Below are 15,474 nucleotides of genomic sequence, written 5' to 3' on the forward strand. Positions count from 1 at the left end.
GTGATTGGTGTCCCTAGAAGTGTGTGGATTGTGTAGTGTGTTTCTGATGCATACTTACATCTGCAGATTCCCCGCTATTTAGAACATCCCCAGACTAGTTCCTAAAGCTTGAAACACTATTGCTCCTGTGTGCTGGCAGGAGGCATTGTGTAGCTCGAGTTGGAGTAGCTTATGCTGCAGTGTTTCTTGTTTAAGCCATGCAGGACAGTTGTGTGGAAGTCTTGCCTTCACTGTGGGTGACCTTTAATGTCTTCAGAGGAACCATGGAAAACAAATGGCTATGAATCTACTTTTCATACCCATTCTCTGGTTCACTTTTCTTTGCTGATGCAGTTTCCTGAATCAGTAGTAGCATTGCTGTTTGTGTACAAGCTTACAGGTGGCCTGCTACTTTGCCAATGTTTCTCAATGCTGGTTTGGTTGAAGGGGGGAGACCTGCTTATCTGGAGAGGAGAGGGGGCTGGTTGGGAGGCTTCAATTCCTTTGTACTACCTGGTGCCTCCTTCCTTTCTGTTCTTCCTACCATTACAGAATTTTATTGGTGTGAAGTTTGTCAGATTTTATCAACTTGGCCACATCTCTTGTATTATTCCTCCTACCCCCTTACGCCCCCTGCTCTTAACCCTCCACCTTTTTTGCTAGCACTTTGAAACATTTGCTATGCTCCAAGCTTTGGCATCTTGGTGATGTTACCAAGGATATGCACAATGGTAGGAATAAAAACAATAGAACAGTAATGATTTTGCGCACTGTGGACTGAAACTGAACTGTATATGATCGGTCTTACTCCATGTTGTCCACCTGTGATTGATATTGCTTTTCTGAGGACTTGGTGATTCTGGTTCAGTCCAGCTACTGCTGTTCACGAAAGCTGGAGTGTCACACGTCTCTGGGCAAAGCTCTGGAAGTTCGTGCTATAAGGAATGTATCAGGTAAGTCTGAAATTTAAAAAAAGGCTGTGTGCATACTAGGTATTTAGTCTTGCACAGTGCACATGGAACTCATTTAAAACCGATACAGATTTTGCACTGTGCCATAGTCTTCCAGGCAACATATAACAATTAAGTATCTTGTTCACTCTATTTACCATTTTATACATGGGCACCTTTGGTGTGATGGTAGGGTAGGCGGATGCATGTAGGATTGAGGGAAGGAGTGAAGTAGGGAATTTGTCCTAATGTGTGATGAGGTGTAGACTTCGTTCCTGTCTGGTGTATTAGGGTTCTTGCTTTGATCTTCAAAGTGCAGATATTTGTCATGATCTTTTTGCAAAGAGCACTATGTTTAAAGAATTTCTTAGTACAATTGAACTACCACAAATGGCTGGGTGAGCCCCATCAAAATGTAATTATCGTAATTCCATACCCAGTATTTATCTATGGTAAGAAATTCTTGAAAAAAAGATTCTTTTTGCTCAAAAGGAAAACCTTATCTACTAAAATATTGTAGGAGCGTGAAAAGATCCGAGATCCATTGAGATAGGCATTTGGTATTAATTGGACTTGAGAATGTTTTCCTTTTATACAGATGTCTTCAAAGATCCAACATTTTTCCTAGCTTGTGTTGGGCCAAAAGTGTAGTTGCAAACTGCTTCTATTATTTTGAGAAGAAATTTGAGAAAGCAAGATAACCTGAGGCGCCTATCAAATTGTTTATCTGCTGCTGTAGCTTAAGTCTTTTCCCAAATCTATGTTAATATCTCTGAATCAGTAAATCAAACGTCTGTGCCCAATTATTTACGTCCAGATGTTAATCCATGGGTTTGTTCTCCAGGATATCTTTTCTTTAATTGTAAAAATAAATGGGGACAGCTATAGTGATAGTCTACGTGTAAGACGTTTGTTCACATGAACCATAAACCCACTCTTATTCCCCATTGCAAGCCTCTAGCTTTAAATGTTAAAACCCTTCTTAGCCAAAGTGCTCCAGCTTCAACTCCAAGCCTTGCAGGCTCCGAAGGAAGAGACCTAAACTGAAATAACAGATTTGCTGCCTTGTGTCTGGATTACCAAACAGAAATCTAAAACGTTCCGAATTATTTTTACTGGACCTTTGAGTCCTCTCAAGGGTTCCTGTTTTTTGTATTTCTTTGTATATTATTGCATTACTGTAGGAAGCTGGCCTGGTCTGCGGAGGGTACTTACACCTTATACCAAGTCCAGGTACCCTTTCTTAGTGAAGTGTAGGCAGTGTTTAGAAGTCAGGCTTTCTAGAAGTAGCTGTGGATGAGCAGCCAAGGCTTATCTAGGAGGCATGCAAAGCTCATGCGATACCACTGTAGTCACACAGCACTTACACACATGAAAGAAAACTCTCAGTTGTACAAAAATAAAGGTACTATATTTTTTAAACAAATCACCACAAAATACTAGACAGGTAACCCACCCTTAGGAGGTAAGTAATACACTAAATATATACACTAGTATTCAGAAACAGGCATAGAAAAGGTTCAAAACAGTGCAAATAGCACTAACCAATAATGACCCTAGGTGGAGCACAAACCATATACTAAGAAAATGGAATGTGAACAAGGTACCCCCCACCTAGGTAAGTAAAATGTGTAGAGGGGAGCTGAAAGTACTAGAAAACCACTGAGGTAAGTAACACAGTACCACCCAGCAATCAGGAATGCAGGCGTAAAACACTGGATTTTCCCCAAACCACCCAAAAGGAGGAAAAGAAGAAAAAGAAGACACCCAGACATGCCTGCAAGAAAACCAGTGGTGGATTCCTGAAGAAAGAAGACCTGTGGAGAGAGGGGACTAAGTCCAAGAGTCACCGTGGAGTCCAGGAGGAGTAGGAGCTACTACCCACCCAGCTGTGGATGCAGGAGTTGGTCGACGGTGATGAAGAACAGGTAAGCACTGCAGTCCTGGAGCCGGAGCAGAATTCTCACTGTATGCAGATGATGTCCCACGCTAAAATGAAGATTGCAGACTGGTGTCGGTGTAGGATTTCCACCAACAAGCCTTGGCAAAGACAAACTCACGGTTTGTGGAAAATAGTTGCTGCTGGGGACCAGTAAGGCCCAGGAGGACTCAACCCAGGAGGGGGAGTCGCAGGGGACCCTTGGCGTCGCAGAGAGCCCACAGGAGAAGAGGCAGCACTCCCAGGAGTCTCACAGGACGGGGACACAGAAGGCACCAACGCAGCACTGCAAAAGAGGATCCCACGCCACCAGAGAACCACGCAGGAGGCTGTGCTTTGCAGGATGGAGTGCTGGGGGCTTGAGCTACACTTTGCCTGAAGATCCCTTGGAGGAGATGCAAACGAGCTTTGGCAGCTGCAAGAGATGTGGTGCACGTGGGTTCTGTCTTGCGTGGGAAGGCAAAGGCTTAACTCTACCAAAGTTGGACTGCTGGCAAAGAGGACCAAGAGGACTATTCCTATGATGCAGGATCCATGCAGCTCAGTAGGAGAGGGGACCCATGCAGCCGGTCATCACTTGTTGTAGGTGCCTGCGGTTGCAGGGAAGGAACTCCTTCACGCCAGGGAGATTCTTTCTTCTTCTTGTGAAGGCTGAAGAGTTGCAGTCTTCTGAGGATGCACTGCAGAGGAAATGTTACAAAGATGGCAGGAGACGTAGAAACAAAGTTGCAAAACAGTCGTCTTCATTGCAGCAGCATTTGTCGGTTTCTGAAGGGTCCACTTGCGGTTCCAGTGGCCAGAAGCCAAAGCAGAAGTTGCAGAAGAGTCCTGCTGGAATCTTGCAAGCCGAATCTGAGGACCCACCCAGGAGAGAGACCCTAAAGTAGCCCTGGAAGGTGGATTGGTCACCTAACCCGGTAAGCACCTATCAGGAGGGGTCTTTAATGTCACCTCTTGGCCAGGCCACTCGGATGCTCCTAGAGTTCCTTGCCAACCTTGGAAACGAGGGGCTGGGTGGGGGGGGGGGGGTCTCTGAACTGGTGTGACTTGTTTATGCATGGAGGGTGCCAAATGTGCCTTTCAAAGCAAACCAGTAGTTTGGGGAGGCTACCCCTCCCAAGCCAGTCACAACTATTTCCAAAGGGAGAGGGTGTCACCTTCCTCTCTCAAAGGAAAACATTTGTCCTGCCTTCTTGGGCTTCATCAGATCAAGCAGCAGGAGGGCAGAAACCTGTCTGAGGGGTGGCAGCAGCTGAGCCAACCGGAAAACCCTGTAAGACTGGTGGTAGCAATGCTGGTGTTCCTCTAAGGAGCCCCCAGAGTGCATGGAATCATACTTCCAATACTTGCAACAGTATTGGGGTATGATTCAGACATGTTTGATACCAAACATGCCCAGGTTCGGAGCTACCATTATGTAGCTGGACATAGGTAGTGACCTATGTTCAGTATACGCGTAAAATGGTGTCCCCACACTTACAAAGTCCAGGAAAATGGGTCTGGAGTTTGTAGGGGCACCTCTGCTAGTGCAGGGGTACCCTCACACAAAGGTACCTGTACCCTGCCCTCTGGGCTGAGCAGGCCTACCATAGGGGTTACTTATAGTGACCTGGTGTACTGTCCTGTGGTGAAAACTGGTGCATTCACCCGTTTCATTCAGGCTGCAATTGCAGGCCTGCAGAACCCTTTGCATGGGCTCCCTATGGTTGGCAGAATAACTGCTGCAGCCCATAGTAATCTCCTGGAACCTAAATGCCCTGGGTACCTAGGTACCATATACTAGGGACTTACCTGGGGGTGGGGACCAGTATGCAAATTTTGGGTAAGAAAAAGGTACAATTTAAAGGCGAGAGCAAAACTATTAGGGTCCTGGTTAGCAGGAGCCCAGTAGGCACCGTCAAATACTGACAACAGGCAGAAAATGTGGGTAACCATGCCAGAAAGAGGGTAATTTCCTACAATTACAATGCCATTAGTCTTTTTTGAATTCACATTTTAGATCCTTTAATCCATCTGTGCACATTATACTTGTTTATTTAATGTACTTTTGTTTTGCTTTCACTAATGACCGAGCTGAAAAGAATCTCTGGAATGCACTTCTTAGTTTAAAGAAGACATTTATTATTACTTTGCTACAAGGTTCCTGAGAGAGGAGATTAGTAGGCTGGAGGCACACGTTTAAAAATAGTCACAGCAAAGAAAGGAAAATATATCAGTGATTCTCAATTGCAATGTACACAACAAATATATGTGATTATATTATAGCATAACTTCAAAGCAAAGAATAAAAGTCAAAATTCATCACTGTAGGGCCTATCACTGCTCGTCATCTTTCTCATGCCTGCAAGTTCATGACTCCTGTTCAACTGCGAGAAAGATTTTTCACCCATACTGGACAGGTCAGGCAGCTGACGTCCGCTCCTGACTGAAGTCTCGGAAAATTCCCCTTGCTGCTGCCCAGGGACACCTTTTATAGATTAAAAGGCCCTTCCCTCTAATAGTAAAAACATGCTGGCTACTGTAGGTCAGAGTTGGAAGAAAACAAACGTTGAAGGTTGGCCAAGTCTTCAAGGCTTGTTTTTCACAAGGCTGCACTAGAGAAAGAAAACAAATATGCTCTTCGTTATGATTAGTGTTCGGTGGGAGAAAAACACAAGCTTAGTTTACCATGTGGAAAAACACAGCTCATCTGCATTGTCTCAACTGCAATGTCTAATGCCACGATAAAGCCAATAGGCAGCTAAACTGAATACAAAATGTAATGTGCTACTGGTGAACATTGAACAACTAATGTGCACAGTGGTGAAATACAGTCAGTGGTCAAACATACTTAATGTCATTACAACTTATTAATTTCCCAACCTTGTGCCATACTCCGTTCTCCCATTTGTTCAGTGCTTGTTCCCACTGACCCCTTCAAGTCCCCATAGCAGCATGTTAAAGTTGAGTAGACTATTAACACGTAAAAGTGTCCAAGGCTAACATGGAAACACATTTCTTACATAGGATGAAGTTCACATAGCAGAATCGTGCACTCACAATCTTGATGTTCTTGGGAGCAGTGCAACAGTGTCTCCCACCACTGTCATTCCTGAAGCTTTCAAAGAGGATTCCTGTCTGTCCACAATGCCATTGTTTAAACAGTCGCACCAAGCTTTAGAGGATAAAGGTAAGATATGACTCGGGTAAGCTTAAAAACTTGCTGCTGTTCTGTAGGTAAGTTCTGTGTCCTAACTCTCCTTCCTTTGCATTAATAAGATGTCCGAATCCCTGATGATTTCCCCTTCCTGAAAGAACACAATTTAGTATTGCCCACATTCTGTTAACTTATGACTCTGTGCTCTTTTTTTGTAGTGTCAATATTTCTTTTGCTTTGTGATTGACATACTTCTATCTAGGCTTCTCAATGCTGTTCCTGAAAAGCTAGTCCTCACAAATGGTGTTTGGGGGTGCTGGGAGCCTGAGCACCTAGGGCACATATATATTGAATTTGTGTACTATTTTGCAATAAAATGCAAATTAATCACTGGTCTTTAGGCTTGTTGATTCCTGGGTTTCCAGAATTCATCAAGTAGAAACAGACGTAGAGTATAATTCTTAATGTGGACCTGGTTCTGTTGATCATTTCTTTTTTAACATCTTCAAAACCAAATGATCACAGCTGTGAAAGGCTTGGTAGCTTTTCAACATGCTGCCCTGGAGGGTGGTATGGAAGGGGTTAATATAAAGTGCTTAATTGGAGACCTCATTGGAACCAGTTACGTGATGCGAGGGCCTGCCTAATGTGTGTATGGAATAACACTATGCATGGCACCAAGGTGCTCTAAAAGCCAAACTCTTTGATTTACTTGCTGTTAAAGGCGGAAGGTTGTGTGAAGACTTTGTACAATATAAAACATTAGTCATACTTGAGGGTTTTAGCACTCGTCTGATGATGTAATTAATGTCTAGTATGCATTTCATAAAACATAATTCTCTACATCAAGGTGACAGTAATCTGGAGTTCCTTGTCTGTAGGAGATGGGCCTTGCTCATGCCCCTTGAAGACTGTGTAGTAGTTGGTTTGGCCTGGTTCTCCGTCTGCAATCTATATTCAACCTAGAGCCCTGCCTGAAAAAGGAAATTGACAGCACTCCGATCCTTGAGCTGGGTGGCCTAATACTTTTCACTATGGATATATATGCCCTTCCTCTTCTAATTTAGGTGGGAGCTGTCTGGAAACAGATGAGTCCTGGCTCAGGAAGACTGTACTTTCTCTGCCTCTCTTGGTACCTCTAGTACATCTCTTCAATATTTCGTAGTTTGACTTCATCTCTATTGAGGACATTCCCTTCACTTGCTTGGTTAGGCTTATGCTTTTTGATAGCCACACACCCTAATTGGCCTTGTTTCACCAGATCCCCTCCCCTCCCCTAAGGAACTGCTCCTTTAGAACGAATTGCTTATATTTGCCTTGGACTCACATGGAGCTCTGAAGATCAGCTCGTTCAGTTTGTCTGGCCATGACCGTTGCTGTTCCTGAGAAGACAAATACAATCTCTTTGGTACTCTGCTTGGAATAACATGGGAAAGAAGAGGAGCTTCCAGAATTTGGAGGCCTAAAACAAGGCTAATTAAACTTAAGACTATGTGCATGATGACTCTAATTGAAGTGCCCTTAGCATGAGACCATAAAGACCAGCTAACCTGGCCACCCCCCTTTTCCAGCACAAGTAGCTGGCCTTTACTAATCTTTCTGGAATTAATGCCTTGTTTTCCTGAAGGTTCTGACCCGTCTCCCCTGGCTTCTTCCACTCTCTCCTATTTAGACATTCTTCTCTAAAAAGTAGGATTTTAGGTTGTAATGAAAAAAAAAAAAGTTACGGCACAACTGTTGCAACAATACCCTTCTTAGAGATAAGATACCTGAACTAATTTATGAGAAAATTCAAAATTGTCTCTGCACATGACCCTGTAAGCCCTTCTGATGGAGCACATGCTTGTGTTTTAAGTATTCATGGTGCCTTCATCCATATCCACAATAGCAACTGCATCCAAAGGCTCCAATGCTTCTTATGGCCAAGAGCAAATTCTTTAACCAGGCTGTGGTTCTGCCTTTCGGTTGTAACTCTGCACTACTTGTTACTACCTAGTTGAGGCACTAAGGCATACACTTATCATACACTATTCACCTCTTGACAGCTGGCTTCAGAAGGTGAAATATTCTGGTATAGTATTTGTCCCCCTCCATTGTTCATAGTTTTTAAAGCAGTTCTTCACATGGATAAGTGATACACACCTCCTAAAACATAATGTAGAGCATATTTCAGCTGGCTCCAGTTGGAGTGTGACGCTTTGCTCTATTTTTTTTTTAACTAGGTTTTTAAGGAATCCGAAGATTTTTCTCAAGCTGTACCTCTGTGCACTGTTAGGTGGTGTTGGTTGGCTCTGCAGCTCTCGTTGGTGTCGTGCACACTGGATATGACGTTGAGGGCCCTATGTACGCATCATCCCGGCCCACTGAAGTCAGTCACTCCCCCCAACCCCCCAAAAAAAAATAGCCTCTCACACATCTGAAGAAGAGCTACCACAAAAGTCACTTTTTGGCTGGACTTTTCGACTTCTGTCAACGTATTATTTTTTGTCAAAAATGTTTTTTGACACTCCTGATGCTTCAAGACATCAAAGAAGACCGGGTTCAAGCCCTGCAACTCCTTTCATCGGATTATGTCATTAACGGATTCCCCCCCTCATGTGTTTGTGGTGTTTGGAGTGTGGCCATGACCCAAAGTCGTGCTCCAAGTGCGGAGCCATGACTCTAAAATCTTTAAGGGAGCAGTCTCCAAAGCTTCTTGCCCCCTGGCTCTGTCTTTCCTGGTCGAGAGGAAGGTCCTGAGGACAGTTGCAGAGCCAACACTCTTCGTCCCTCTCAAAATCCTCAGGACGATCTGGCAAGCACATGAATAGGTCGAAGAAGAGCAAGTGTTCTTTCACTTCTCCCCGTCGGCCGGCTGAGAGCTCGGGAAAAGGAGCTCTAGGCCTCTGTCCTCGAAGCCTGCTTCTGGGTCGGCTTTGCGCCTCTCTGAGTTTCCGGGAGCCGGAGCCACCCCTGCCCAGCTTCGTGATTTCTTTGAGGCCACAGGCCTCATAAATGGGCAGTCGGACGTCGCCAGAGCGCCTTTAGGCCCTGCGGACTTGGCTGGGTGCGCGCTGGTCGCTTCAGCTTTGTAGGGCAGCCAGGGATCTGTTGCTGGATCCAGCCGGCATCAGTTGTGCCATCCTGACCTTTCCTGAAGACGTTTCCAGTGTTGATGCTGCCCTTGCTCACAGTTGGCGTCGACCCCATCCTATTTGCCGACCCCGACATGGAGCCTGACCGGCGTAGCGAAATGCCGAATCTGACTTCGGCAGAGACCTTGCTCCCTAGGTCGAATGCTGACCCTTATTAAATGGGTTGTAGTACCTTGAGGATTGAGAGGGTTTGCTGGATGCTCTAGAATACCTGCTTGGAGATCCTACTGACTAGCGTATGGACCTGATTGAAGCCAGTGGTCTAGACACTTACTCTGACACTGGCATGCTTTCTCCTCCTACTGTGGCTACGGAGGAGAGAGCGTCCTACTCTATTGTGGTGAGAAGAGTGTGAGAGGTCCTGGACCTCGAACTACGTTTGATGGCAGTCAGGACTAATATCCTGACTGAGGTGCTTCAACGCAGGACTTCTTTCGAACCCCTTTTTCCGTTTAATGAGTTCCTCACTAATGTCCTGCTGGGGACTTAGTTTAAACCCAGCACTGGGGCTCCTGTCGACAGGACAATCACCCACCGCCATAGACCAGCTCCTAATGATAGTGTTCCTTATGCAAAACCTGACTCCTTAAACCTTGGTTATCAAAGCCTCCATGTCCCCAGGCGCATTCCCTTCCACACCCTGGATAGGGAATATAAGAGGCTGGATCAGCTTGGGTAGAGAATGTTTTATTCCCCCGCCTAGCATTGCAGTCTGTGAACATTGCATGCCTTTGGGCCCATTACACCCATAACGTATAGACACAGTTGTGCAGGTGCTGCCACAGTTCCCAGAGGGCCAGAGAGAATAGCCTGCACTGGGTTGTGGGTGTTTCCACCTCACCCAGGCAGAACGGACATTCCGGGGCGGAAGCTTGAAAGTCCTGGCTGCCTTTGCAATGCACCCAGGTCTCTCCAGATGGAGGTGACTGACTCCACGGTCCTGACACCAATTTTGGTGGCAGCACAGGGGGGAAAATTAGACAGATTAGGAGGAGTGCCCACTTCATACCAGTCTCACCCCTAAGGTGAAGGAGCTGAAGTGGATACTACTTTTTAAATTGCTCCATCTTGTTTGGAAGGAATTAGGCCACTAGGAATAGGTTTATGCCCAGCAGAAGTGGTCATAGAAATGGTGTAGCCACACTAAAGGTGGGCAGCCCATTGACTACCACATGGCACTCCCTGTAATGCCCCTAAATTGAGTATTTAGGTGGCACATTGAACTCTAGAAATCAGATCTTGACTACTTATGAAGCAAAGGACAAAAAAAAAAGAGCTGCACCTGCAGAAGAGGAAAAGAAGCAGCAGCTGATTTGGAACCAGTCCCTCTCGCCTGTCTGCTGTCCTTGACAGGCTCTGCCCAAAAGAAAACTCGTCCTGCAGGTGAACTTCCAAGAAACCCAGGAGGACTGCCTGCCTTCTACATGAACTCTCACTCCCATGAGCAGCGGAACTGCTCTGCAGAAAATTTCAAGAAAAGACTGCAGTCCCTGGAACAGCAAGGATCCGACACCTGAAGTGACCTCCCCATCAGCCTACCACGACTTGAGGTGAAGCCAACCAACGATGCCAGCCCAGTTCCCCAGCTGTTTATAGCCAGAGTTCTCTCAGGTTTCACCTGTCTTGGGCTCCCCGAAGTTGCCTGTAGCTGCTGCACACAGGCCTTTCCCTCCTGCAGCCTAATGGTGAGAGGTAACTTGACATCTCCACCTCTAACCCCATCTGAGGTGGGTCACTGGTGCCAACAATGTCCTCCTGCTCCCCTGAGCTTGAGTCCACCCTGGATCCACGTATGCTGGACTCCCCAGCAACACCTGCAGCCTCACACACAGGGTCCTCTGACCGCGAGTGCTCCCGGCTGAGAAAACCAGACGGCTAAGGACACCCATGCATCTGTCGACCCTGGGCCCTGGAGAATGACTAAACGTGCACCTGCGTCCCTGTGCATCTTTAGTCTACTACCTACCGGTTTGTTGTCCTTGACTGGCTTCCCAGCCAGAGCCTGCAACCTATTTGTTACAAGGTCCAACTACCATAGTGAACCAATGGGCACCCGACACTTTACTGCACTCCTGCACCGACTGAACCAGTGCTGCCCGGTGTGACCTGATGGTGTGGTTCTGGTCAGTGCCCAGTACTTAACTTTGCTCCCTGAACTCAACCTCTTAAGTCGTCGTTAACCCTGTGCTTGCTGAGCATTTTTTTCCTCCATAAGATTACATTGAGATAACTCTGAAAACTGCTGATTTCTGAAATTGTAAGGTATTTCTGCTTAAAAGTCTACTTACCGGATTACGAAGTTCTTGGGTTTAAAGTATACATAAAAATAGTTATCTTTCTAAATTGGTCTTGGATTGATTCTTTGAATGTGTGTCTAATTGATTGCCTCTGTGAGCACAACGCATGCCTAGCACTACCCTCTGATAAGCCTAACTGCTCCCCGAACTACCACAAAATGGTGCATTTGTCCTATCCACTTTTGTCTCTACAAACCAATTGGGGATCCATTGGACTATGTACAGTGTACTTCTTTTTAATGCACCATGTAGTGAGGCAGCTTCCTAAACTTCCCCAAACAGTTCTGACAGTGTTCCTGGCATTGGGGGGCCACTTTGGAGAGGCAGAGATTAGAGGCTTCTTGTCTCCGATGGTTTCTGAGCTCCATCTCAGTATTTTTGATCTCAGTTCGATCAGGCTAGCTTTGAAAGCATTCCTTCCGTCTCTCAAAGGGAAAGTGGGACAGATGTTCACGGACCACACCACCGCCATGTGGTACTACAGCAAGCGGGGTGGTGGGGGGGGGGGGGGGGATCATGGGCCCTTTGTCAGGAGGCTCTGTGCCTCTGGACATGACTGGAAAATCGAGGCATTTCCCTGATGGTCCATTTCGCATGCTGTCTGAACACCAGAGCGAAGAAAGTCAGCTGTCAATGCCTGGTTGATCATGAAAGGCGTCCCCATCCAGAGGTGGCGCAAGGTCTCTTTTAGCAGCGAGGAGAGCCTTGGTTAGATCTGTTCGCCTCTGCAGAGAACGCACAATGTCAGCTGTTTTACATGTTGGACTTTCCAAGATGGCACTCTTGGCGGCGCTTTTTGTCTCAAGTGGAACTTGGGCCTGCTGTATGCCTTTCCGCCCATACCACTTTGGCTAAGAGTTCTCATGAAGATCAACAATAACCAGGTTTAGGAAAGTACCTCTTTTTGGCATGGTTACCCCCACTTTTTGCCTGTTGTCAGTGCGCTTAGACTGTTTTCACTGGATCCTGCTATCCAGGACCCCAGTGATGGAGCTCTCCCCTCTAAATTGGGTTGCCTTGGTACACTTTACACACCACAATTGGCATACTGGTGTACCCCTGTAAGTCCCTAGTATATGGTACTTAAATACCCAGGGCATTGGTACATCAGGGTGGTCCCCCATGGGCACAAGCATGTATTATGCCACCCATGGGTGTCCATGCAAACTGTGTCTGTAGGCCTGCCATTTGCAGCCTGCTTGAAGAGGTGCATACACCCTTTCACTGCTGGTCCCTACACCAGGTCACTGTAAGTCACCCCTGTGGTAGGCCCTTCAATTCCGGCCCTTCAATTCCAGCCCTAAGGGCAGGGTGCAGGTTCCTGTGTGTGTGGACACCCCTGAAAGAGCAGAGGTGCCCCACCGAAACTCCAGTTACAATTCCCAGGACTTCGTAGGATGCCATTTTAGCTATGTACTGGCCGTAGGAAAAAGCCCCATTTGGCATGGTTACCCCCCTATTTTTTGCTTGGTATTGATGCTAACTTGACTGAGTGTATGCTGGGATCCTGCTAACCAGGCCACAGCGTTCTTTTCCTAACCTGTGCCATTGTTTCCACATTTGGCACACCCCTGGTACACAGCTAAGTCCCTAAGACCAGTGGTACCAAGGGCTCTGTGACCAGGGGGGTGTCCAAAGGGCTGCAGCATGTATTGTGCCACCCTAAGGGACACCTCACCAAACACCTGCATACTGCCATTGCAGATTGTGTGTGCCGGTGGGGAGAAAAAGAGAAAATAGATTTGCTACCCCTCTCAGGGTGCTATGCCCACAAACTATTGCCTGTGGCATAGGTAGTCACCACTCTAGCAGGTCTTACATCCCTAAGGCAGGGTGAGTTACACCCCAAGTGAGTGCATAGTTGCATAACAATATGCCTCCAAGTCCATTCTTAGACATTCTAAGTGCAGTGTGGCCATACTAAGTGTATGGGCTGGGAGTTTGTCATTACGAACTCCACAGCTCCATGATGGCTTCACTGAGGACAGGGAAGTTTGGTATCAAACTTCTCAGCACAATAAACCCACACTGTACTGGATTCAGTGTGAAATGCACACAGAGGGTGTCTTAGAGATTCCCCTTGTATTTTACCCATCCCTTTAGTGCAGGGCTGCCCAGTCTGTGGCAGCCTGTCACTAACAGACATGTTTTTGACCTCATGGGGTGAGAGCCTTTCTGCTGTCTGGGGTCAGAAACAAAGCCTGCTCTGGCTGGAGGTGCTTCAAACCTCCCCCATGCAGGAACTGTAACACTTGGCAGTGAGCCTCAAAGGCTCAGGCCTCCTGTTACAGTGTCCCAGGGCACTCCAGCTAGTGGAGATGCCCTTCCCCCCGGACCAGGCCCCACTTTTTGCAGCAGGTCCGACAGGAAAGTTAGGTAAAACAAGGAGGAGTGACCACTGCAGTTAGGGCCACCCCTCAAGTGTCCAGAGCTGAAGTCACCTCCCCCCCCCCTCTATCTTGGTTTGGAGGAGAGGGACCAATAGAGATGGGAATGTACCCTTCTCCCGAAAGGGGATGGGCACAGGAAGGGTGTAGCCACCCTCAGGGACAGTAGCCATTGGCTACTGCCCTTTGAACCCTGTAACGCCCCTAAGTATAGTATTTAGGGACACCCCTGAATCTTACTCACCAGATTTCTGGTGACCTCAAGAAAAGAAGAAAGAAGAACTGCAAAGCTGTCCCCTAGCAGTGAAGGCTCCAGACGACAACTGACTTGGTCCTAGCCCTACCGGCCTGTCTGCAGTGTCAAGACTCCTGCTCAAAAAAGACAACACATCCAGCAGGACCAGCAACCTCTACAAACACCCAGAGGACTGCCTTCCCAGCAGAGGACCAAGAACTCCTGAGGACAGCACCATGTCCAGAAGAAACCTTCCAAAGGGACTCCAGAACCGCCTGGATCCGCAAGCCCTGCCCACTCTGCACCTGACGCCCATGGCCTGAGTCCAGGTGGCCCTTCCATCCAGAGACTGTCCCCAGGCGATTCCAAACTTGTGTCCACACTGGGTTGACCCCTCCTGTCCTACACAACGATGTCTGCAGCCTGAATCCAAAGGACCCTTCCTTACCGCAACCGGATGCAACAAAGATTCCCTAATCCCAAGGAGACCCTGCACTCTCAGTCCCTGGCCTTGGAGAATCCAATAGATGGACCAGCAACATCCAGCGGGCCCCTCTCCTCCATGTCTAGCCTTTAGTTTTCGGACCCGACCCCCTAGACCCAGCCTGAGCATCTTTTGTGACCCCTTGGATCCCCCCATTGAAAAGCACTGGGCACCCTGTTCTGTGTTTGCACCCTGCACACGGCCGCTCCTGTGCCGCTGAGGGTGTGTTTGGTGTAGACCTGTGGCCTCTCAAGTGCTGACCTAAACTGCCCCAGGCTTGTGTCCTTGAACCGCCGGCACTTACCTGCAATCTGTTTTCTAGCGAGCAGCCCCAATCCTCATGGTATTCCATTGAAAACCTGACCTTTGACCTCTGCACCCAGCCGGCCCTGTGTTTCTGGCCTTTCACCTTTCGGGTCAGCCTAAACATTTACTTGTGGACATCCTAACTCCCGAAGACTGGAATCGTAAGTCTTGTACTGTTAACTGTGACTCTAGTGACTCCTATGACAAATTGCACTATCAGCTTTTGAAATTGAAAAGTGTGACTTCCTTGTAAACTACTTTAGCTGCAAAAAGCAAAGTTAATTTTTTACATACGCTTTGGTACCTATTTAACAGCTGTACCTACCAGCAACAAATATCTTCTGGTTCTAGTAATAAAGTAACAATATATTTTGCTATATAAAAACAATTGGCCTGAAATTTGTTATTGAGTGTGTGCCTCATTTCTTGACTGCGTGTGTGTACAGCAAATGCTTTGCACTACCCTCTGTTAAGCCTAACTACTCGACCATACTACCACAAAAGAGAGCATTAGTATTATCTACTTTAGTCTCTGGTAAGCCTCTGGGGTACCCCTGGACTCTGATCACACCAAATCTCATTTTGGTATAGTATATAAAGAGCCAGTTGCCTACACTGGCCATAGGC

The 15,474-nt window shown here is 47.0% G+C and overlaps 1 protein-coding gene across 1 annotated transcript in view; it reads left to right on the plus strand.

Annotated features, from left to right (window-relative positions):
* Nucleotides 1-15,474, plus strand: part of BUB1 (BUB1 mitotic checkpoint serine/threonine kinase) — a 640,511-nt gene that overhangs the window by 239,070 nt on the left and 385,967 nt on the right. Inside the window, exon 16 of the mRNA XM_069234708.1 lies at nucleotides 5,875-6,037. Coding sequence (XP_069090809.1) covers nucleotides 5,875-6,037 — 163 coding nt within the window. The remainder of the gene's footprint in view (nucleotides 1-5,874; nucleotides 6,038-15,474) is intronic.

The sequence above is a fragment of the Pleurodeles waltl genome, chromosome 5 (assembly GCF_031143425.1).
Source record: "Pleurodeles waltl isolate 20211129_DDA chromosome 5, aPleWal1.hap1.20221129, whole genome shotgun sequence".
In the NCBI taxonomy this organism is placed as follows: Eukaryota; Metazoa; Chordata; class Amphibia; order Caudata; family Salamandridae; genus Pleurodeles; species Pleurodeles waltl.